General features: G+C 36.6%; 1 protein-coding gene across 1 annotated transcript; it reads left to right on the forward strand.

Moving 5' to 3' along the window:
- The first annotated feature begins 361 nt into the window (after positions 1 to 361).
- Gdap1 (ganglioside induced differentiation associated protein 1) lies at positions 362 to 25044 on the forward strand. Its single transcript, XM_083144010.1, has 5 exons — positions 362 to 505; positions 6150 to 6342; positions 10882 to 11064; positions 14580 to 14780; positions 16603 to 25044. The coding sequence occupies exons 1-5, from the start codon at positions 404 to 406 to the stop codon at positions 16902 to 16904; spliced, it is 981 nt and encodes a 326-aa protein (XP_083000136.1). The 5' UTR covers positions 362 to 403; the 3' UTR covers positions 16905 to 25044.
- Positions 25045 to 25731: the final 687 nt, after the last annotated feature.

Below are 25731 nucleotides of genomic sequence, written 5' to 3' on the forward strand. Positions count from 1 at the left end.
ATATCCCAGTACGCAGTGAAGTTACATATATATTTTTTAACACCACATATGCTCCATTTTGTATATTAAAAGCTTCGTCATTAATGTTTTTTTTTTAAATATATAATCAGACATCACTTCACAAAGAAACATCACTTTCGACGAGTTAAGGATAAACCTTAGGAAGGTGGGCGTAGAACAGGGTTCAAACAGCTGATTCATATGAAATAAATATTGTAAAAGTATGAGAGAGATACTAAATGAAAAGCACCACTTGACTGATGACCCTGACGTCTTTTTTGTTCCCTACGAAAATTACTATTTATTTTAGTAACTACTCCATACTTTGACTAATTCTGCAATCACGAACGAACAAGTTTAGCTTATTAGCACTAGCACGACCACTATTCGTGAACAGGCAAACATGGCAGCGTCCGCTGGAGAAGAGTCTCGTGACGTTAAAAACAATGGCAAAGGAAATGGATTATTGTTATATTATCACCATTATTCCTTTTATTCACAAAAGGTATACTCTTGTCGTAGGTTATGTACTTATACAGAATATTAACGTCATTCAATGTTCGAGACAAGAGATTTAGAAAGTATGCAACACCCTTCTTGTGGACCCACCTGTAATGCGATTGTTCCTTCAGTGTGTGAAAATATCGCATATCTGTAATGTGCTATCAAACTGAAACACACTACTTTGTTAAATTTTTACATGGTTAAGAAATTAGCTGTAAGAGCTCCAAAGTGGTAAATTAATAGTTGTGAAATAGTGCTATTGAAAAGGTTTCTCCATTTTTTTAAAATATTTTTTCCTACTATTTTCATTTCATATATGTTAATTTTGTTAAATGAGAAACTAACGGTTATACGTTATCCCTTTATTTTTTACATTTATAAAATTGTCAAAGGGGTAAGAAGGGGGTGTTAACTTTTGGCAATGTTTTCAAAGTGGTAGTATTTGAGGAGTGAGGATGCTCATAAAGAATTTACATCTACTAACTTATCGAGTGTCTTGTTATTGAAATAATGTGTGGTTTCCAGGTGCGATTATTGGTAATTATGCAATATAGCCCGAACACCTCTCACTAGTTTATTTCGTTCATTTCAGCATTGATACTTACCTATTCTGCATTGCGGAAGATTCTTTGAGGTGAAGTTATGCCTTTTTCCATAAAATAGTGTTTACTTTTCATATTACGAGTCATTATTTGTCTTCCTTGTTCCGCTTGGGTAACAGACAATATGGCGTGCACTCGTCATGGATCATCGCGCGACATGCTTGTGTTTTGTCGATTTGGAGTGGGTATGCAGTGTTTCAACCTTTTTAACCGTAAAATACCTCCTTTCGTGTTCATTATGTCATCACAAACCATTGACGGAGAGCTCCAAAAACCATCCACGATAGCCCCACGGACCATTTCCGGCAAGGTTAGGTTAGATTAGCATAGTTAAAAAAAATTAAAAAAATCTCTTAAAAAAAAAAAAGGTAGGGGAAAGTGGGGGAATTGTGCGCACCTAAGCAATTTTCATTATATTTGGAAAGGTTTTGCTTGAGAAAATATGAAATTTAGCTTAATACTTTTTCATTCTTTCTCCTTTTGAATGAAATAATTATAATTGAAAGAAAACAGTGTGTACGTGAGTAATGCATCATGTAATGAAAACCTGCATTTGCGCACAATTCCCCAACCTATGGGGTAATGATACGCAAGGGTAGGGCAATGGTGCGCATTAATAAATAGTTCAGCAAATAAAAATGTATGTAGTTATATATCAGATTAACAACATATAAATTGAATGTGTTAAAAGTGGTTGCCCTACAATTGTAGAAGGCAATTGAATTGCTGTTTCCATATTTAAAATTGAAAGAAAATTAATGGGGAAGACGATGTTATTTTCGATTACAAAAATCACACACGTAATTGTTGGCTGTATCGACACCAGTACACTCTGCATGGCTCCATTCACAGCAAGAAACACATCGATACCATAATTCACCGTCTTTCCCAAAATCACCACAAATTCCGCAACGTTCATTAGTGTGTTGTACAATCAAAGCACTGCCTTGTCCGCTTTCTAAGTCTACGTCATCCAATTCATCTTCATCAAAAACAATTTCTTGATCCTCGGTGTCTGACTCAGACGACTCTGAAAGTTGCCTTTTCCTTATCAGCTTCTTCTTGATGCTTTTCATTCCACACGGACGTTTATGGTGTCGCGTTATTTTGTCCAACTTCTTCTTACTTCCTTCTTGTTTCTTCTTTTGGGCCTCTTCTAACTTGCGTTTAATGGGCGTACTGGTCAAAATTTCTGAATGTTGTTTTGCTCGCCGAGAATTCTTTACAGTTTTGGTATCATTCCCTTTTCCTTGACGTAATCCCATTGGAACAAAGGAAAGGAAAGAGTTTGTCCCTGCAGCAGATGTTGAAGGCACATTATTATCAGGATTTGGATGGATGATTTCTTCCACTAAGTCTTCATCTGCACTGTTCGGAATGCCACATGATTTGTTCGAACCTTTAGGAGAGGAAGAATCTTCAGCGATAACAAGTGTAACGTCCTGAACAGGAGCAAAATCATGATCCTGAAACTTGTCGGGATTAAAGGGAAATATTCCTGTAGAGCGGAAACCTGAAACAGCTTTCTCCATTGTTGCAACTTTTATGAAAGCATGATTTAGGAGTTCAGACAAATCATATTCTGTCACCCTCTCATGGCCAGTTGTAGTTAAATAAAGATCATATTCCCTGTACAATGCATTTTTCAATGGACTGAAAAATGTTACGTCGAGCGGCTGCAACCGGTGTGATGTGTGCGGTGGCAGAGATACCAGATGAATGTGGTTATTCCTGCAGAATTCATAACTCTCGATTGAAATATGGCTTGCATGGTTATCTAAAATAAGCAGCACTGGGTCACTTGCTGTGGGTTTTGCAGATTTCTGGAAGTGAACTAGCCACTCAGTGAACAATTCTGCGTTTGTCCAACCATTTTTCGAACACTTGTAAGAACACCCGATAGGACCATTTCTTTGTAATTGAGGTGTCATACGTTTCCGCGGATAAATCAGCATTGGAGGAATATAAGATCCAGCAGCGTTGACAGCAAAAACACCAGTTATTGTGCGCCCTTTTTCTGCTGAAGTAGCAGCACCAATCCTCTTCATACCTTTCGCAGCGTAAATCTTCGGGCACTTCTTTGGGACGACCGTTATTCCTGTCTCATCCATGTTGTAGATTTGCCTTGGCTCAAATTTATATTCATCATTAACTTTCTGAAGATTTGAGAAAAATAGCTTCGTTTCTTCTTCATTGAATGCAGTAATTCTATTTAAGCTTGTTCCTTCGGGTTGTCGTAGAGTTACATCGGGATTTCGTTTTAAAAATCCGTACAGCCAGTCTTTACCTGCTAGAGCCTGTTCCATATTGAAAGAATGTACAATTTCGTGATCTTCTGCATATCTAAATGCTATGCGTCTTAATTCTTTCGGAGTTAACCCGTAGAATAACTTTGCCAGTGTCAGAACATAGTCCTTCAATTCACTTTCCACTTCAACAGAAAACGTTGATTTTCTTCCAAGCCGGGTTGGAGTAGGCAGATCACGATTTTCTACAAGCTTTTTCCGTAAAGTAGACTCAGGTATGTTGAACCATCTGCCAACTTCCCTTATTTTTCTTCCTTCATTTTTGATAGCGTCCAGAGCGTTTTTCAGATTACCCTGAGAGTAGGAGTTCTTCTCAGTTTTTCTGTTGTAATTTCGTGGCATCTGTGAACAAAATAAAAACCTGGGTATTACTACTTGTTTCACCTTTACTGTCGTTTGGGGAAATTGTGCGCTTTCAATTACATGTACGGGGGAATCGTGCGCACCCTTTCTCCGAAGCGCACCATTGCCCCACACCAACCTTACAAAAAATTTACTTTCTAGAAAAAAATATAAAAACGTTAATCTCGTAACAAGTAGACACGTGTATAGACATGATCATGCACTATCGAAACAAGCATAGTTCAAAACACTAGAGTAAAAATTTAAGACATACCTCCTTATTTTCGTCAACAGCAAAATAACAACAATGGACACAAAAACAAACATCCACTCGCTACACACAACACAATACAACTGGCGCGAAAAGCCCAATGTAGTAGTATTTCCTGAGACGCCCGCTAGGTTATAGCATGAATCGAAAGCTCATTCTCTGGCTCGTACCTTCGGAAACGTGGTGCGCACGATTCCCCCACTTTCCCCTACGTTTGGAAACAGTGGCGAGACCGCGTTAACCTTCGACGCTCGCGCCATCTGCAGGTTCATTATAGAAACAACGGCAAAATGTTGTCGCTTTACAGAAAATGCAAGTTCCTTACATAAAAAGTGATTATTTCTTGTTCTGCAGCATTCTATGGTGAAGTTTTCAGTTTCCACGAAAGAAAATACCTTGAAGAACTTCGACAACGCTACAGAAACTGATTTCAGTAAGTAGTTTCTCCTGTAAATTTGAAGAAATCTGTTCGGGCTATATCGCATATTTACCCGATTATTTTCCGTGGTACTACACACATCAAATGTATGTAAGCTGACATTAATAACTGAGTACCTGCACCACTTTCACCACAAGGTACTAGTTTACTATCCTTCTGAGACATTTATTTATTTTTACAGAAGAAACTACTTACCGTAATAAGTTCCTGTAGCATTGTCGAACATCGGGAAGGTGTTTTGTGTGATGTGGGAATGTTTCATAGCTGAAATTCATGTTGTTCGTTGAAAATTAATTCTCCGACAGAGAATATCGTTTGGCGCGTACACCTTCGTACACTGTATCATGACACGTCGTGATTGTGTTTTGTTCATCTTCATTGGGTATCCAGTGTTTCGAACTGTCTGCGTTTGCAACGAGAGTTAGAAGGATGAAACGAGAGTTAGAAGGATGGCGTGTCGCTAGCCCCACGAACCATTGGCGCGTGGTTAGGTTTGTTCGGTTAGGTTAGGCAAACATAGTTAAAATTTGGTGTCATGTTAGTATGAGGATCTAGAAATTGGAAATAATTGCGAACCATTGACGCTAGCCCCACGAACCATTGGCACTAGCCCCACGAACCATTGGCGCGTGGTTAGGTTAGGCAAACAGTTAAAATTTGGTGTCGTGTTAGTATCATTATCTAGAAATTGGAAATAATTGTGAACCATTGGTGCTAGCCCCACAAACCATTGGTGCTAGCCCCACGAACCATTGACGCTAGCCCCACAAACCATTGGCGCTAGCCCCACGAACCATTGACGCTAGCCCCACGAACCATTGGCACGTGGTTAGGTTAGGCAAACATAGTTAAAATTTCGTGTCGTGGTAGTATCAGGAATATATATATTTGGTTGTGAAACAAAAAAATTCGCGAAAATCGACAGGTTCTATTCCGAAAACTAACACCTTATTTTCGCTTATTTTGCAATTTCTAGATGTTTCCCACTTATTCCAGGATGGATAGCCCCAAAAACCATTCACGGATAACGCCACGAAAGATTACAATTTTCTTTGTAAAACAACGCAAAAAAAAATGAAAAAGAAATCGATCTGAAGAATTTTGTTTCACGGGCATTTCTTGGGTTTCGAAGGTTGAAACACTGCATAACAATTGAAAATCGAGAAGGACAAGCCCGATGCGTCATTATGTAGGAAGGTGTACGCGCCATATTGTGTGTGAGGCAAGCGGAAAGGCTAGGAGAGAGAAGTACTGGTAATGTCAAAAATTGCTCTTACTTTCATCAAAACAATGTCAATACACCTTCAGGAATGTTCCGCGAAACCGATACGTAAGTACGAATGTCAAAAATTTGACAAAATACAAGCACAACGCGCGATTATGTAGGAAGGTGTACTCGCCATATTGTGTCTCATGCAAGCAAAAAGGCCTACCAGAAAGACGTACTGGTAATGTGAAAAATTGCAATTAATTTCATCAAAACAACGTTGATACACCTTCAGGAATGTTCCGCGAAGCAGATACGTAAGTACGATGACGAAACGAAAAAATTAGAGGTGTCCGAAGGATAGTAAATTTTTACCGTGTAAATGAATATTCATTATTTTTTTTAATTAAAAGCTTGAAATAAGTTTAAAAATATGTTGTGGGTAACATACTAACACAAATATTGCTTCTCATTTTAGGTTGTTATGTCACTGCATGAAAAAAAGTTACCGTTTAAACCTCACTTCGTAATGATTACGAAAGGTGAACAGTATCAGCCTTGGTTTCTGCAAATTAATCCACGTGGAGAAGTCCCAGTGTTGAAGGATGGTGTAAAGATTATTCCAGATTCAGGGCGAATAATAGATTATTTGGAAGATAATTTTAGCAATGGTGAGTGAGAATTTTTGTTCTGTTAATGCACGGAATTGTATGAGGTGTTCAGCCTAAAAGTAAATGCCAGTAATGCTAATTTGTTTTGTGTTCATTATGGGTAGTGTCACCAGCTACCAGGAGTTGTTTTCGGTGGACTGTTGGATGGTTTCAAACTCCTGTCTCTACAATAGGTAAGGGATGGGTGCCTGGCATAAACAAATGTCCACTAGTGCTTGCTTTAACTCTCCTTCCACCATTATTATGATGTGTTTAAGTACTCAGGATCACATGTTTTTTGTGGAGCATTATTTCAGGACAATGCCCTATGTGCAGTCACAGACATTTATGTATCGTAACAATTCATTGACTACTGCTTACGACATGCCGTTAACCCACATTAATTTATTGACACCCATTTGCGCCCACAAAAAGTAGAGAGTGGGGAATTACACGATGTCTATAGGGTAAAAAGTATTTGGTACGGTCAATAAATAGCTGGATTAATGCCGTGAAAATGCGAAATAAAGTGACAGAGCGATGAAACTTATGGGATATGTAGGCCTTCACGTTACAACTCGCATTAACTACAATTTCCCGTTACCTTACCGTTGAATGCAGCTGAAATTTTTGCATCACTGCGAGGAAGAACAAGCAGGAGGAAAATAAACAACTCACATTAAGCTATAGGCAATTATCGAAAACCAAAAAGATCACTTGAAGAAACAAACAAAGAAATATTCGTAACAATGCTGATGAAATTAAAAACGGCCGCTGCTCTTTATAGAGGCTGCCGCCAGTACAGGAAAGTGTGTGTATCGGCATGCTTGCCTTTTGCAATAATAACGGTCTTACTTCAGTACTTAACATTCGGCGCTCAATATGACGACATGACATAATATGACACGCTAAGGGTTAGTGTTTTTAGTTGAACATAGGGAGTGCGGAAGAAAATTAAGGGGCTCACAAGCAACCCCCTGGCCCTGCCCCTGGTGAGAGACAGTAGCGGCTCGTGCCTAAAATAACAGGTGAAGAAGTATATTTATAGGCAATGAAAAACAAATAGTAAGTGCCAGTGCCCCCCCCCCCCTTCCCCAATTTAAAACGTCTTTTTTGTCTTCATCCGTCCATCTGGAAAATGGTGTCTGCAACAAATTACACACTAAGTCATTTACTGGGTTCATTGTAGAAACCACAGCTCAACACATGAACCCAACACACGATAGGAAACGCGAAACACACACGCGGAACAAGATCTCGCGAGAACGCAAAGATTTTGCCACAAGCACTGGATGCAATGTTTTCTCCGACGAGAGAACTGCTTCATCTAGAAGGCGACACCCATTCAAGGCCAACGCTAGGTGACGTCACCGTTGCCATGACAACCAACTAAGTTTTCCGCAACCTAGCGGTGTTTGCTCTTGGGTTGGGACGAACTCAATACGTGCGTAGCGCCGAGCGGTGTGTTATTTGAGTATTATCGTGTGCGTTCTGCAGGGAAATAGTTTAATTTAACAAGCAAATGAAAAATGTCAATATTAATTTGAAAATTAGGTGAAAACATCTGCACTTGTTGCACTTGGCCAGCTGCCACTGGTGAGAGAAGAAAGGAAGAAAAAAAAACATTCAGGATAGAAAATGTTGAATATTTCACAGCACTGAAAATTCTCGCGACAGTGAGCACGAGTGATGATTACAGGAAACATTAACAATGTAGTGATGGGAAAAGCAGGTTTCCAACTACAGTAGAGTCTCGTTTATCCGACATACTACTGGAAAAAAAATCATCAGTCGGCAACAAGAACTGCAAGTTGCGAGTGTGAACTTAGTCTATTTTTAGTTTCTCCTGCAATTAAATACATTGAGTAACAAGAAGAAGCTACAGAAATCGAGATAATGATGCTGCAAAGACTTGGCAGCGAAGAAACGGCAATCAACAGGAAAGCAGACTAAGATCAAAAATTTCTTTCAATCATCACAGGACTGAACTTTTGAAGTACTGTACGTACGTACTGTGTTTAACTTCAGACAATTTTGTAACTGTAAGTTCATTTTCCAGTTAATTTTTTCTGGATTGTTGTAAAACATGATTACTGTATTAGGTTCATAATGTGTAAAATTATAACATCCCTATCATCCGACATTTTCGCTTATCCGACGTTCTGCCGGCCCGTTTGTGTCGGATGACGAGACTCTACTGTACCTAATAACATATTGATTTTTTCAGCAGACACAAATAATAGAGAAGGGAACATGAAAAAGGAAGATTATAAGAAGATTCAATGTTAAGCTGTTAGATGGTGATTCTGCAGAAATTGAGGTGAACATAGAGAAAGTGATCGAAAATATATTGGGGAGGGAGAAGCATAATGTCTAGGGCTTGGAAGTTGATAGCCTAAAAAATCTGAAAAAAAAATACCTGTAGAATGGCCTTAAAGTAAATTCTTTAGAAATTACCTAAAAAAATTTAAAAATAACCTAAAAATAATTTTCGCTCTTAAAATCAAAGCTTCAATTTTTTTGTAAATTACAAGAGAGTAGTTAAATAATTGAATGAAACTCTTCGTTTGGTTTGGTGGTTTAAACTACCGAATGTAAGAAGAAAAAGCAATTAAGTGCTAAGTGGATTTCTTTATTTTACTTCACTGTTACATGAAATGCACCACAATGTTTTTCTGTATATGTCATTCACCTCCTTCCAGAGTGAATCTTGCATGATACAGTAGTCACTCAGCACCACTGTACAGTTGTGTTTCAAGTGCATCGGATTATTTTTTTTAATGTTATTAATTTTATTTTGGAACCACATATTAGAGCAATAAAATAGGGGCCAGCAAGGAAACCTCACAGTAGGGTTCACCAAAAGTGTTTTTAGTTTACTGGAGGGAAAAATAAATTTACCACAATTAATCCACTGTCTAAAGATTTCAGTTAAAAATAATATTGTGTGTTTGGATTGACGATATTTTTGATTAAGGGGAGGAGATACAGTTATACACCAATTGTGCATTTACTTCAATATCGCCCAAATGAGAAACCCTGGATGTATTCAAGAGTATGAATTTCTCTCCATGTTGCAAGTGGAAGTGGTTTTTTATCTTGATTAGTAAGCTGGACACGATGTTTGAAAAATATGATGAATAAGAATTTTCGGAATCCCATGTATTCCTTATGGGGAATCAACTTCAACATTAAGTAACAGCTAATCAAATGGATGATTCGACTTTTCCGCTGTAAAATGCATCTTCAAACTGCCTTCTTCCCATTGACATCTTTTTCTATTCCATCGAGAGTTTTATATTCACAAGAGAACGAATCAAATCATACTCCCATATAGTCAATGCTTTTCTCCTTGCCTCCTCGCAGTGTTGCCAAACCTGATGCGCATGAAACATCTAAATTTCACTAACTTTCAAGGAGCTAGATTTACGAAGGCTGGATAAAGTGCCTCCTAGGGTAATGTAATTTGTCAATGGGATGGGGGGCACTGCTATTATCATTATCTCTAAATTGATGACAATTTATTCTTAGTTTTCAACATCTAGATCCAGCGGCATCGCCCATCTCAGTAATCCACCGATGGTCGTATTAAATCGAAAATAAAGAATTCCCTTATAAAAATATTATGTCAAAATCACGTCAAACACAGTGCTATAAAGGAATAGCTGGGGAGATACGATAGAATGGGGCGATGCAGCCAACATAACAATATCACGTCACGTGCAAAATGTATAATTATGACAAAAGTCAGTCTATGTGAGCCGGAACCAGTGATGGCATCATAGTGGGGCATGGGGGTGGGCGTCCCAGTTCACAGCCGAACGAGTGCACCAAAGAGCCAGATCTGGCTCCAAGAGAGCTAAGTTGGCACACTGCCATGGATGGAAGAGCTCGGGAAGAGTCCCGTGAAGACTGTATCGCATGCCCTTAATGGCATATGTACTTGCTAAAAAGTCCATGTTACTATTTGATTGATTGATTGATTTGGTATTTTAAGTCCACTTTATACACAGTAAGGCTAATTGGGACTGGACCTACAGTTTAAAGTGGGATCCGAACCACTATGTGCTTACCGGGTATCGAACCCGGGACCCCTTGATTACAAGCGGACGACAGTACCACTGTGTCATTGGAGAGGACCTCCATGTTAGGAGATTTCAATATGAAAGTGCATTTAAAATTCATAAAACAACAGGGAAATAAGAAAGAAAGGAAAAATTATCTAAAACTCAATAAAGGCCAGAAAATGCAAAATAAGTCTTTCTTATTGTAATGGATGAGAAATGGACTACTATCAGGTTTAGCATTGTGTTCAAGGCTCAGAAAAAGAAACATGACTTTTCATCAACTTTCGAGCCCTAATAATAACAATGAAAAAGCTAGTGCAACTAAATTGTGAATGATTCAGTTTGTTTAGTTGTCAGTTATAAACATGGTAAATTTATTTAGCCTGATAAAATCATCATATGTAAAAATTGTAATGTCTGAAAAGTTTTATGCTCATTTTATATGTATTAATAGTATTACTTCCTATTTTTATTATGGTAAATCTCCTTGCAGGTGATACACCGCGCCTAATTCCTCTTGACCAAGGACCTGAAATTAGGCAGAGGGTGGTTTATTTTCGAACGGTTCTGGACCAGCTTCCAGCAGGTGTTATTACCATGGGGTCGTTTTACCATCCTGAATTTTGCCAAAACCCAAAACCACCATTTACACAACCAATAAGGAAACTGCTGTTGAGTAAGTTAGTATGAAATAATTATAACATACATCATATTGTGATCTAGTAACAATGTTCGAAATTAGTAGTTGCAAGTCTGAAGGTGCTGCTATTTTTTGGTTTGACACTTACCTCAATATGTAATGTTATCCATGCATTTTTTATGTATATAAACATATCAGATTAATCCATTTTTTTTATTTAAAGGATAGATCATTTCACGTGCCAAAATTGTAAAATATGGGTTCATCTTCAATATTTGATCACATTCCCTTGGCTTCATCAGGGAGGATATGGAGACGAGAGTACTTGTTAAATATCAGAATGGTATGGATATACAGGGTGTTCCAGAAACAGGTGGCATAACTTCAGGAGCATGTTCCTTACATGTAAACAATGAAAAAAGTTTATATGAACATATAACATAGGTCCGGAAATTTTTTCATTGTTTACATGTAAGGAATAATACACTCCTGAAGTTATGCCACCTATTTATGAGACACCCTGTATAAATGAGTATACACAGGAAGGATTAAAAAGCACCAGTGTAGTTAGAGATCGGTTAATTGATAGAACTCTCCAGCCTAACTATTGCCTATTTCTGGAAGAGCAGGAAAAGGTTTTTAGTCCTTTTCTTGGCACATTCTCACCCAACAGGTTGGTTGCTCCAAGTTGATACCTTCCTGGAGATGAAGCCTGCTCAAAAAAGGTTTATAAATGATTAAGAAGCATTTAAAAATAAGAAAGGCTAAAACCTTAATTATTATGAGTGTGCATTGTGGGCATCCCTTCATACTCGTCCTCTTCATCATAGTTAGCCAAAAGTTGCAGAAAAAAAATGAGAAATAATAAAAAATACAATACAAAAACTTAACGTAAAGTTTTAACCTTTCTTTGGATATCCATTTTCTAGATTTGTACAATTTTTATTGTCAAGCAGTAAGTACCGTATTTACTCATATATAATGCATACTTTCTTCCCAAATTTTTGCACCCAAAAACTTTGGTGCATATTATGCACAGAATATTTTTTTCATGTTTACAGAACCCTATCATGTTATATATCGTTGTAATGCTTGAATTCTGTAGTTTCTGAACATGGCAACTGTATTCCATTCAAGATAGCGACACTAATGTGAAATAAACTCATCACAAAATGAAGGAACGTTGTGATTTTTGTGGTACTTTGGATGAAAGAAAAGATAAGGAGAAAGAAAATAATAATTAAAATGTATTACTGGACAAATAATATGACATATATGGAGTGTGTAAATGCCTTAATGAAAGAAATCTTGTTCTGGTAACTGCTAGTTTGAGAGTCCTGAATGGGCCTCTTATAAATGTGTACGTGAGGCATGGAAAAAGTATACATTTTGAAGGTTTTTTTTAGAAAAATTAAAGAGAAAATGAGCAAAACCAGGCATAAAAGTCTAAAGGCCATTTTCCACGATTTTTCACTTTGTAATGTAATGTTCTGCAACACAAGAAAAGCAGTGCCGTTCTGGCAGAATTCAAGCATGCACCTCCCATCACATGGGATGTGTATCAGCGGTATTTGTTGGGCAAGAAATAACAGAAAATAACTTCCTGAGCACTGCAAATCCATAACGTAATTTTGATCTCCCTTTCTACTATTACAGAATAAATATGATGGTTTAAGAGTGAAAGCTTTGGGATGCTAAACACAGTCGAGTGGAGGGAGACGGGGAGTCAGTAGCTCTTGATTGGCATAGCAACAGCTTTATGACCTTAAAGTAAAAAAGTCATTTCTTGAACCAGGATTATACTGCGCATTATACATAAGACAACATTTTTTTGTCACTTTCCCCCATCAAAAACCAGGGTGCGCATTATACATGCATAAGTACGGTACTCTAGTTCCTTTACATCCACCCTGAACTTGGTAGAATATTAGTATTAAAAAAGGTAAAGGTAAAGTGTTCCCCTGTGCATAGCACCACGCCATGAAGGCGTATAGGGGGTGTGGGGGTAACGCCCCACACTTTCTTGATCCGGTCGTAAGTGGGGGTGATGTGATCAGCATCACGCCCCTGACCGCCTTTACCCCCCAGGGTTTCCCCCAGGTACCCATGTTATTCGACGCTGGGTGGGCGCCGGGGCCGCTTTCACCGTTAGAAAAGATCCCGGATTTGAACCGGCCGGGGATCGAACCCGGGACCTTGAGCATGGTAGTCAGACGCGTTACCGACTGAGCCACCGCGGCCACCGAATATTAGTATTGGATATCAAATATTTAATACTACTTTTGGTGGCAGATTTTTGGAATTAGAATTCTCAAAAACATTCATCACTAAAGTGTTTGTGGTAATTTTTGTGTTTACTGTACTGTAATTATGTGTTATTTTGAGTCCATGTGATTTTTTTGTTGTAACACGACATGAGTGAAGCAAATTGGAAATAAGCAGATTTCAAAGTATGAAGCTTTTTGTCATACGCTGCCTCTAAATAAATTCCATGCACAAAGGAACCATTAAAGACCACCTCGACGCGATCTAGACTAGAACTGGTCCTTGTCATTTTGGTAATTTTTAGATGCACTCTTAAACCATTCCCGGTCAGCCAACAATTTTCTTCTCCCCACTGTAACTCTAGTTGTCAACAACCTCTTTTTCAACTCGTCTGCAAGCGTTCAATGATGTTCTTTGCCCTGCCATATGCCACGCGTTCCCCTTGCCTGCGGTAATTTGACTTCAAAATTCCCTGTTCCTGGGAAAATTACATGCTGGGAAAAATTGGTTTGCAACATTGACCCAGACTGTTGAGGAAGTTCAGAGGAAATTTTCCCAATATATGCAACCCTTCTTCCTCTCCTGCAATAGTTTGGCTCCACATTTCCAAGTTCCTGGGGAAATTACATGCTGGGAAAAACTGGTTTTGTGGTACTTGTGGTACCTCTGTCATGCTTGCCTGTCACCCCCTGGAACATGCCCTGGAGCTGTCTGCCAACTGCATCTTGTAGCATATTTTCTGAACGCAAAAATTTGCTTAAAAATACGTTACAAATTCTTGCTCCGCATCAGCACGGAAGCATGCTGCAGATGCTCTGTGAAGTATTAAGGTAGTTACACTTTCCTCTGCTAGAGGGAGACCTTCAGCATTAGTTTCCTCCCTTACATACCCTTAATCCGAGTTACCACATTACAGTCTCGAATTCAAAGAAAGTCGTCAAGGTTTCCAACTCCTAATAAATCAAGGTGCCAACTTCCTAAGAAATAAGGTTCATCTTCTTATTGAAACGAACAATCAATTTTATGCACATTTTCTGATAGATATTTTTTTCTGTATTTTGGTCACTGAGTCTGGGCTTCGCAGATAGCCCTGAATATACGCCCCTGATTGGCTAGAATTTGTTATCAAATTTGTACCGATGCTTCCAAATGCCGATACCAGGACATCAGCTTGGCTTGTCTCTAATCATTATATCTATTGAAGAAGTACAAAAAAATAGTATAGACATTTTAAGTGTATCATAACTATTTATAAATTAATATTGTTGCTTTTTCAATATTTTCAGATTCAGAAATGAACAATTCCAAGTCTTTATATCAGATAGCAGAGAAATATCCAGAAAGTAGAGAAGCACTTACTCAGAAGGCTAAAGCTCAGGAATTAAGGCATCAGACATTAACAGATGCAGATGAATATAGGAAGGTACTAGTGAAAGTCGATACAGTACTAAACAAAGTAGAGACTGAGCTAGCATCACACAGTGAAGGTAAGTTGATGGTTTCATATTGCTAGCACGTTAATACATGAGTCTAGTGCATCGTTTCTCAACCTATGGGGCGCAACCCACTTCTGGATCCCGAGGGGGCATTTGGTGGGTCGCGAAGTCAGGTTCGAAAGTTTATTTACTGTGTCTTAAAAACCTATTACCTTTAAATTACTAAGATATATTGTTTTAACAATTTAAATTCAACCCGTGTTGTATGTAATCTAAACTCTACAATTCTGTTAGTTCAGTGAGTAAAAAAAAATATTATTTTCAATTTCAGCATGTGTGTTTAGTTAGATGTTAGACTAGAGTAAATTAGAATTTTAAATTACATATTTACTTTTCTAGAATGAAGTATGTGTAATTTATTTAAGCAAGCATAAAAGAGGGCTTTTTAAAGTACTCTCTGTTAGCAAGAGTTTGATTATAAACTGGGTGCACACTCCTACAATTCTGCCGGCAGCCATGCTTACGGATCCCATGAAGTGTAATATCCTTCAAGGTGGGTCCTGGACTGAAAAAGGTTGAGAACCATTGGTCTAGTGTATACAGACCTCAAATTTTATTGGCTTTTTTGCTTCTGGGACTTCAGTATGAATTTTGTATGCATTTGTATATTGTTCAAAGTGAAGCTATACAATCGTAGACACTTACAATAAATTTATAATTAGGGACCTCATAAAACTACAATACTTTTTGCAAATTTGTACTTGTACACTTTTTTTTCCTCGTCATCTCTCAATGTGTAGGGTATTTGTTGCAAGTTACATTAACTAAATCATCCAACCAAATACCGTCCCTCCCATCGAGAAGAGATCATTTTAACTTGACTTCGAATTGGACACAGCCATCTTATGCACTGTCATTTGCTGCAAGGACTGGACCTGTTCTTTTGCCATGTCTCTAATGTAGTTTTAAATGCTCGTCACATCATTCTCGAATGTGCTGATTTTTATTTCCTCAGAGTTTTAACTTTCCCAGCAATTTATCATCCATGTTGAGAGATGAGAGTATTTTAACTAATGTTTTTATCTTCGTGAAGAAGTTTTTTAGTGTTTCCTTGCCTTTTTAATGTGTTGCGTGTCTCCTGTGCAGGTCCCTTTACAACCTGCGCTTCTAATATTTTTGAAGGTTTTTTTTTAAGACTTTAAGGTAAGGGGGCATTTCCTATATATACAGGGTGTACCTAAAACAATATAGCAGTTTCAACATTTTTTTTTATTTCTCGTTGAGCGACGGGGTATGAGAACAAATGTTACATCTGATGAAAGAAGATTTCTCAAAGTATGTGGAACTTAAATTACAAGTGTTCAATGTGTGATCCCTTGGTGTGATGGCATGGTATACATAAGTCGGAAGTCCATTTCCAGCTACATTTGTATCAGCACGTGTGATGTGATGGACTGAATGACTGAAACAATCCAAGGTTTCTCAATTCAGGCAGATCGGTTGGTCGTGGTGACACGTAAGCATGACCTTTTACAAACCCTGAAAGGAAGAAATCACATGGGATGCAGTCAGGAGAACGTGGCGGCTACAGCAGACAAGGAGAATGCTTTCTGCTGGGGAGTCGCCATTTCTCGACAGTGGTGTCATGCGCCAGTGAGGGAAAGTACAAGTTTGTGGGTATTTTGAAAAAAAAACTTTCACAGTTCCCTTTCATCCAATGTAACATTTGTTCTTATATCCTTTTGCTACGAGAAATAAAAAAAATGTTGAAAGTGTATATTCTTTTACATACATCATACATTAAAGTGTGCAAAATGGCCATAATGACATATACAATTTTTGTTTTTTAAGTAATTGTGGATGTTCTTTGTAGAACAATCATCATGGTGGCTTTGCAGCGATAGATTCACAGTAGCTGACATTTCCTTAACCATTCTTCTGGACCGGCTGTATTGCTTGGGACTCGAAAAGAGATTCTGGGAAGACGGGAAGCGGCCATGCTTGGAATCTTATTATCAGCGTGTTCAACTTCGAGACTCTTACAAGAAAACTTTTCCATCTCGTTTGTTCCACTTAAAAATGCTCGTGAAAATGCAAGCACCATTCTTGATAGGTGTCGTCGCTGCCGTAGCAGTCCTTATAGGTGGAATAATTTATCTTAAGAAGCGTAAGTGAAACTGTGAGCATCATTATAGTGGAGTTATAAGTAATTAAAAGGGTATTGTTAAGTCTTCATTAAACAGTTGATACTTGCAGGTGAATTGTCTGTCATTGGTAGCTGTATGTGGGTAGTGTGATGCAGCGGTTAAATTACATCACATTGGAGCATGGGCTATCTTTTCTATGGCACCATTCAGTCGGTGGTAGTAGAGATTATTGATGGGTAGTACAAAACAAAGTAGCCACATTTAGTATAATTTTTCAGTGCAGACTTATTTCGAAAAATAAAAATAGAATGACGTTCGAGAGGCTACAGGTACATGTTAATTGTATGTGAAATATTGCCATGTTGAATGAGTATGTACATATATACACACACACAATGTACGGACATGAAGTTTGGTGAGTCTGCATTTTGTTGTTGTTTGTGATTGATAGAAGTTGTTAAAAAATTGTTTATTCATGAATGAAAGTTGTTGAAAGGATGATCAGATTAATGAATAACTGTCTCGAAAAGAAAATGTGACAATAGGTATAATGAATTATTCATTATGAATGAATCGGTTTCAAATTCTACACTCTAAATAGGTTGCCCAAGCATAAAAACATGACTTATCATTTCATTTCATAAAGTGAAATATTTCCTTCATGTATTTCAGCATTTTTATGCATGAAATCATAGATGTAGAAATCTTATTAAACAATACAATAATACATTTTATATTTAAAATTTGGTTTTTCATATGGTAATATTTGTATAATATGTTATTAGAAGCTCCAAAGTTTTCAGTTTTCATATACATCTTCTCCCCCAAGTAGAAAAGCTTTCCTGTAAATCCTCACTGTGAATTCGGAACATTTTTGTACAGTATGCGGGAGCCTTTTTACTGTGTTGTAATTTCACAACTAAGGGTATAATCATAAAAATAGCTTGTGTTTCTCAACCGAACTTAAAGCAAATTACATTGAATGTAACAGCCAAATACTGAAACTTAATATTGACATGAACTGTCATCATTTGCAGGTTCAGGTTTATGCAAGGATACAAGCCCACGTATCTCAAAACGTTTTGTTTTCTTTACATGGTATTTTTGAAATAGGGGGTACTAAGTCTACATTTCAAACCTAGAAAAATAATGTTAACTTAATTTTGCTTTAAAGTTCCCTTTATGCACAGAGACTAACCAGGACTGAGCCCATAGTTTTCCACACATTCAAAACCACTAAACTTTGTGCTCTCACTGGGAAGTCCTATCAGGAGAATGAAGATCACTGTTATCTCACTCAAATTAAATAAATTTCCACTAATAATGTCATTTACTTAAGATCAGGTGATAATATTTGTCAAGATTTCGACCCCATAAGCAGTCTTACAAAGATTTGTACAGTGACAGACATTTCTAAGTTTACTTTGTTGTGGATGTGTCTGACTGTGATTGCAACCTTTATGTTTACACTATTGTCTTTGTGTTTAAATATACACTGCCTCTGTAATATTTGTCACCAAGGTACTAGTATAGTGGTCGCATTAAATAAGGTGGTGAAACCGTAGGTTATTTTCTTCCTATGTGTTTCCTTGGTTATTTACATTAAGAAATTTATTCAAGTATGGCTACTGTAGTTACACAGGTACAAGGTGTTGTCCACCTGGATATAAAGCCAGATCATACTGTGTGAGTTTAGAACTACAAATTCTTTGAAGATTAAACCTCTGCAATATGAAATTTATGGTAGAAATCAAAAGTAACCTATTGAAGATTCTGTATAAACTTCAAATTTAGAAGACATTTCTGTTACATATGTTTGTTGATTGTAACACATTGTTGTGTCATGTGTAAGGCTCGGAAGTTGAAGACCTATGAATTGCCAAAAAAAGAAGACCTAAAAATGGAAAAAAGAACGTATGAATGTGATCCAAATTAATTAATAACTTCAGTTTTAATTACGTATTTAATGAATAAAAAAATACAAAATTTTGGTGGTATGGATCACACTGCGAAAAAACTATATGAATGAAATGCATCTTCTTTCAGTCCAAAAATGTTTTTCTCTCGTTTCAGGGATGGTTCAAATATATTTCTTTCTTCCTTTTTTTTTTTATTTCTTTACTACAGAAAGGCTGTTTAAGAGGTGACGAACTGATGATGATTCGAATTGAGAATGGGCAGTAAAAACGTAGTCGAAAGAAGGTGAAGTTGCAAAAAAAGGCTAAAAAAGGACCAATAAACCAAAAAATGCCGAAAAAGGCAAAAAAGGACAAATAAAACCCACCTTTTTCGGGGCTTTTGACCCAAAATGAACATATATTATGTTGGGCCTCATCTTCGGACACTAAGGGGGAAAAAAAGGATTTTTCCTCAACTTCCGAGCCCTAGTCATGTGTGTTTGCCAAAGAGGAAAACACAGGATGAACATATGTATGTGCTTAGAGTCGTGACTGACGAAAATTTTATGTTAACTAAACTTCTGACATGGGTCTTCAAATGTTAATTGAAAAGTATGTGAAAATTTTTATTATCATGCCCGAACTAAGAACTGTTGATGGTATTCTTATATACACCCAGTGGCATATTTAAGTGTGGAGGGTCTGTAGGGCTCGATACCACCCACTAAATAGTCATCAGAACTTTAAAAAATGATGGTGTTGTCTTCAAAATGATTTATTTATTGAATAGTGTACATACAATGCGAAAGAGTTGCAATGCAGTATTGTTTGACAAAAACAGGACATGTACTACATAGGAATTGAAGCAAAAAGTGCAGGCTGACTGACTCCTTATTTAGCCTGCATTTTTTCCCTTCAATTTACAGGTTGGGAACCCACAAATTTACAGTAAAAATTCAAATTAACCATTCCCCTTTACTCCCAAACATGAAACCATAAATGTCTGAGCATAGTCTTGCATGTGATAGTTGCACCAGTCCGCACATGCATTAAAGTAACTACAATGTTGTACTTGAGATTTTCAGTTTGAAAGGAATCCCTTGCAAAATAAGATTTGAAATTCATTATGATTCAAATTCTCTCTTGACATCCTTGCCACCATCTTGTAATCAAGGCCTTCTGAGTCCAGTGGGGGACACAATTTCTTTTCCAGGTCTTTCGAGTCTTGTGTAAGACTGTAGGGGAAGTCCCGATTAGCCTCTGTGCATAAAGTGAACTTTAAGGCAGACTTTACTGTGGAATGACACGGTATGCACATACTTTTAGGATAAGGGTTTATTTATTTCGAAATTCATTGAAATTTATTTCTGTAATGTATGTTTTAGTGTAATTATTTTCATTTACAGTATTTATAACTAGTAATTTGCTGTTTTATATATGCATGTTCAAATCACCAGATGAAACAATCTGTACAGCAGAACCATAAGATTACATCATGGATTTTATTTTGCCCTGCATAAAATCAAGGTTCCACTGTGTCAAGTGAATACTGTGAAAGAAAAATTAAAATATGGAACTGAAATGTTATAATTATGTGCAATTTGAATCAAATTAACCTTGAATTTATACAGGAGGCACATGTGCTTTTGATATTTAAATGTAATAAATTTTGTGTTGAGAAAGGCACTGTGGTGCAATGTCCTTTAACATATAATTGAAACTCAGTCTTCTGTTTGTGGTAAGATATTACTAGTAATGATTTTCATTTATTAAAAACACATTAAATTAGTACCACGTATTGAAGAAATCCCAGTATCTCGAATAAAAGAAATGTTTGTTGACAATAAGTGATGTGAAATAACCTGAACATTGGAAGATTCTTCTTAAGCAAGTATGAATGATTGTGTCAACCTTGCTGCCAATCACAATGGGTGTGCCACCAATATCGGTGCCAGTATCAGTTCACCAATATCAACTTACAAATCATCATCATCATATTTTGCCGTTTCCTGCTGTGGCTGGGTCAGCATAGAAGTCAAGCCTCTCCCATTTTTTCCTGGTCTTCCACTATCTGCTCTTTCCACCGACATCTTGGCCTTATTCCCACTCCTTGCACAGTGTAAGCTGTTACAGTTAGTCTTTATGCATCCATCCTCTTCATGTGTCAGAACCATTTCATCTGTGCTTGATCTATCCTGTCCTGAAGCTTCACAACCCCCATTGTTTGTCGAATCTCCTTATTCCTTATTCTATCCCTCCCAGTCTTCCCCAATATACTCCTTAAAAATTTCATCTCCGCTGCCTGCATCTTTCTTTTGTCTCTCTCTGTCATTGTCCAAGTCTGCTCCATACATAATTATTGGCACATAGTATGTGTTGTATGTTACCTTCTTGCATTTCATAGGCACATCCCTGTACCATATTAAACTTCGAATGCTTTGATATAGTCCACCACCCATTTGTCCTCTTCTGTTTACCTCCTCATGTATTCTTCCACTTCTCTCAATTATGCTTCCTAGATATTTGAAGCTCTCTCTATACAAATATGGTATGAAAAACCTTTGATCATTCAACCTCTTAATTAATATAAAGGGATGTATACACAGCAAAACTTCAGTAATGAATTCCTTATGTAGAGAGAAGAAATAAAAGGTTATATGCAACCGGCTCTAGGGAGGGTAACTTGGGCACTTGTCTGAGGCCACATGCTTCAGGAGCGCCCGTACCAGATAAAAATAATCATTTGTGTATGGCTTATTACGAGTTTATATGATGCTAGTGCTTCCAATGAAGCAACCAACCTGACTCATCTTACCTCATGGATTGTTTTGACATGCGTAAAATTTTTGAAAATTACGAAACTCATACTCTAAACAAAGTTGTATATTAAAATAGTGTTCAAATAAATATGTAATTCAAAAATAGTTACTATGCACTATTAGCTTAATTATATAATGAAATGAAATGAAAATATAATTCATATGAAAGAATGTTTTTCGATATGATTAAAAATTGCCAATTTCAAACGTAAAGTAACAGTTTGACATTCAGTTTTGCAATTAAATATAATCAACGTCACACCAATGGAGCATCAGAAATGAAAAGAAATCAATTTTCGGCAATTCTTGGTTTCAATATAGGGTGATCATACGTCCAATTTTGACCAGGACAGCCCCATTTCAGAGATTTGTCACGGTCGTCCCGTCGATATTATTAAAACACATTATTTGTACTGTTTTATAAAAGTGTAGTAGTTATCTTGAAAACCAAATCTAAATTTGAGGGACATTTCATGCTCAAAAAGTTTTTTTTTTTTTTTTAAAATTAGCGTCATGGTCGTCGAGAATGTTCAACCAGACTGTTGTGTTGTTTTGTGTGGGTTTCGTTATTTGTTGAGCAGTGGATAAGTATCGTCAAGAAGCGTACATCATGTAGTTTCAATACGAACCTGCAACAAGAATTTAAATTCCTGCATCTTGACAGAAACACAAGACAAAGCTCTAGTTGTGTGTCAGATATGTTGGGAGTTTTATGAGTTTACTTTCTCTTGGTAGACAAGGCTTAGCATCAAGTGGTTATAGTGTGGGAGAGAAACTGTCCCCCCACCTTGCCTAATCTCCGCCATTGCTCAGAAGGTACATATTTCTGGATCCATGTTGATATAACCTGTTTTTGTTCTCTATACATGTGGAATCCATTCCCAAAGTAACAACATAGCAGAATTTTGCACTAATTTACCAACTAGTTGACAGAAACAGTGGTGTGCCCAGAATTTGTAAAAAGGTGGGGTTACAAATACTTTTTTTTAGTAGTCTGCCCTCATTTTGCCATCTTTTCTTGCCTTTGACATTCTTTTTTTTTTAGGAATACTGGGCCAAAGAGGGAGGAAGTCCACTCCTGATTCTTCTCATTGTTTAACATCCCAGTGCCTTTCTTTGTCAAACTTCCTCACCAATGTATTCTTTTTTCCTTGGCGGAGTAATTGACTGCTCTAAAAATTGTCAATATGAGCTGCTTATGCACAAGCATGAAATAACCGAATAGTCTATTAGAACTTACATGTAATTGAACATGCACATATTTATATAATATTGGTAAATAGCACAGGCCTACTAATTTTCAGTTGTGTGTCAATAGATCTCATTTCAGTTTTTGTACAATCTGTGATGATGTTGCAAGAGATTTTTATTGTGAATTTATGATTATTGGCATTCCATACAGGAGTTTTTGTTCCCCATAAGTAAAATAGTAACTTTGTTAGTGATATTTTTTCAGCATGTATGTAATAGTTATTTGCCTGGTATCAGGCAGGATGTTTGAAAATTAATATGCATATTTTGGTCAGTTTGTTGTTACACGAAGAATTTCATTCATTTGAAAATCAAAATGGTATTTTTTTTACGTGGTTGTTTCGTTTGCTTTGAATAAAGTGGAAAGTAGCGTTGATATTGGGGAGGGGAAGGATTGGTCAATTTCACGCAGTTCTGAATTTTTCTTCTTCCAGTTTCATATTTCCCCCCACAGAATATTCACTATCAGGTGCATCTTACCATTAAATCCTGAATTTAGTTAAAACGAATGCCTATAGACAAAACTAGTTTTAACTCTAATTACAAGTAGTTTTAACAAATTCTTAAAGTGAAATTTACTTTGTACTAGAGAAAACTAGCTTTTTAGTTTAAACTACTTTAAACGAACACTACCATAGACGGATGTAATTTCCATTAGTCACATTCCAGTTTAAGCCTTACCATCAAAACCAGCATATACAAAAATTCCATCGTTCGTAGGTTAACAATGAGCAAATATTTTAAAATGGTTTAAACTGGAGTGTGACTAGTGAAAACCAATTCAAACTATTTTCCATTTATACATTTGTTGTAATAAGATTATTTTTCATGGTTCATTATTTGTATTATTATCTTGAAGGCATTTCATAGTTATTTTTTCTTATTATTCATCCAAGAATTTTTGAGTATTTAAGGTTGAAATCCTCAAAAATTAGAAGGTTATATCCTGAAGTCAGGATAGGACCACACTTGTAGTCATAACAGACACAAGAAAAATATATCTCAATGAGAAAAAGTTATTTGTGAAGTTCCTCCTCTCCCCATTTTGTTCAATTTCAACACTGGCAGAAAATATTTTTTTTCTTTAGTCCACACACGCACACACAGCTCAATGACAAATGTACTCTTAATGTTTCCTATACCATACAGTGAAAATATATTCACTGTCTACTATGCATAATTACAACAGCATAACATGTTAAAAGAAAGTTTTGTTAACATTTGGTACTTTCTGTGGTGTTTACGAAAATTTCTAGGTTATTCTCATAAAATATTTCCTCAATTAGGGGATGTTTCTAAATTGTATCTAGGGGCGTGCGGGACAGAATTTCTTTGATCGGGATGGGAAGTTTCTTAAATCCCGACATTCAGGATGGGAAAAATTTGCAATTTCCCGACTAGTCTGGAAAAAATTCTAATTCTACATGTCATTTTCACCTTAAGTGATTGTTTTTGCATTTCAGGAATAAAAACTAACAATTTCTGATAAGTTCCAGACACTTAGAATGTGGAAAACATCTAGAATTAACGATTTTTTAAAATGACCATTCGGTATTTCCAGACTGGTTGGGATCCCAAAAAATCTGTCATTTTTTTCCAGATCCTGGTTCCGACTTTTCGGGATCCTGCACACCCCTAATTGTATCAGATCTACCTTTCACAATATAAAAGACTAATAAATATTGCCTATCATTCTCTGCAAGAGAATTGTTAGGGAGATATTAAATACGAAATAAGTTTCACCCAATACTTGTAGTTTTTTAAAATAAAGTGAAAGGAATCCATTGAATGCTTGTAGTCTGGGAAAAGGTACTTTGTAATGTAATATTTTTCTAAAAACAGTAGGAAAAGAAAACACTTATGCAAAATGTAAACTATTTTTGTCATTTCTGTATATTTTTTGTATGTTGTGGCATTACTATTTTTTAAATAAATTAGACTAAAAACAGACTCATATCTTATAGTGTTCTAAAAAATTCTGGTATTTGTAGCTGCCTAAGAGTGGGTGGATTAAAATGGACAGGAATGAGTCTTCCAGAAGAAATAAAATTGTATCGGTTATGGTTTTTGATCAGCTTATAAGATACAGGTATGCCTTGTTTCTTAGCACACCAAGATATGTCTTTATGTGATACTAAACTTTGGAACTACACCATCCCAATTAAATTGGTTAATAAATGGACTCATATTTTTCTACTTATGATTTTGTGTCTCAGTATCGGTATTTCAGTCTTCCTTCCAGCATGAAAAACTATGTACACGCTAGATTTAAACAGTTCCTGGGATCATGGTATTGTAATAGAGCCCGGAAGTTCAGGCATTTATTTTCATTAAAATAGGCAGGCAAAAAGGCATTTATAATGTGGAAAATAGGCACTAAAAATGAAAAAAATGCAAAATCAAAAAAAAAAGGCACATTTGGAAGTCACTTACTTTTATCTATAATTTCTGGCAAAATGTTAAAATCTACATTGGGAAGAGCATTTCAATTTTCTCAGTCTTGATTGCACATAAATGCAAACAACGTTTTTTGGGAGAAAAATAATTTATATACATTTTTTTTAAAAAAAATGGTCAAATTTCATTGAAAAAGGCAAAAAAAAGGGCATTATAATTAAAAATAGGCAAAATGAAAAGGCTTCTAAAACATTCGAAATAACAAAAAAACGTATATCCGGAAATTTTTTTATCAATATATGCAGTAAATAAAAAGGCATTTTGCCAAACTTCCAGGCTCGAGTAATTAACATTAAGTATGGCATTTTGTGCTCTTCTGTAAGTGTTGGACAATGTGATTACATCCCTCTGTACATAAAGTTCAGTAGTGATCACCTTGTAATCAAGGGGTTCTAAATTTGATACCCAGTGGAGGAACATAGTGGTTCAC

This window comes from Lepisma saccharinum, chromosome 22, assembly GCF_977018435.1.
Source record: "Lepisma saccharinum chromosome 22, izLepSacc3.1, whole genome shotgun sequence".
Taxonomy (NCBI): Eukaryota; Metazoa; Arthropoda; class Insecta; order Zygentoma; family Lepismatidae; genus Lepisma; species Lepisma saccharinum.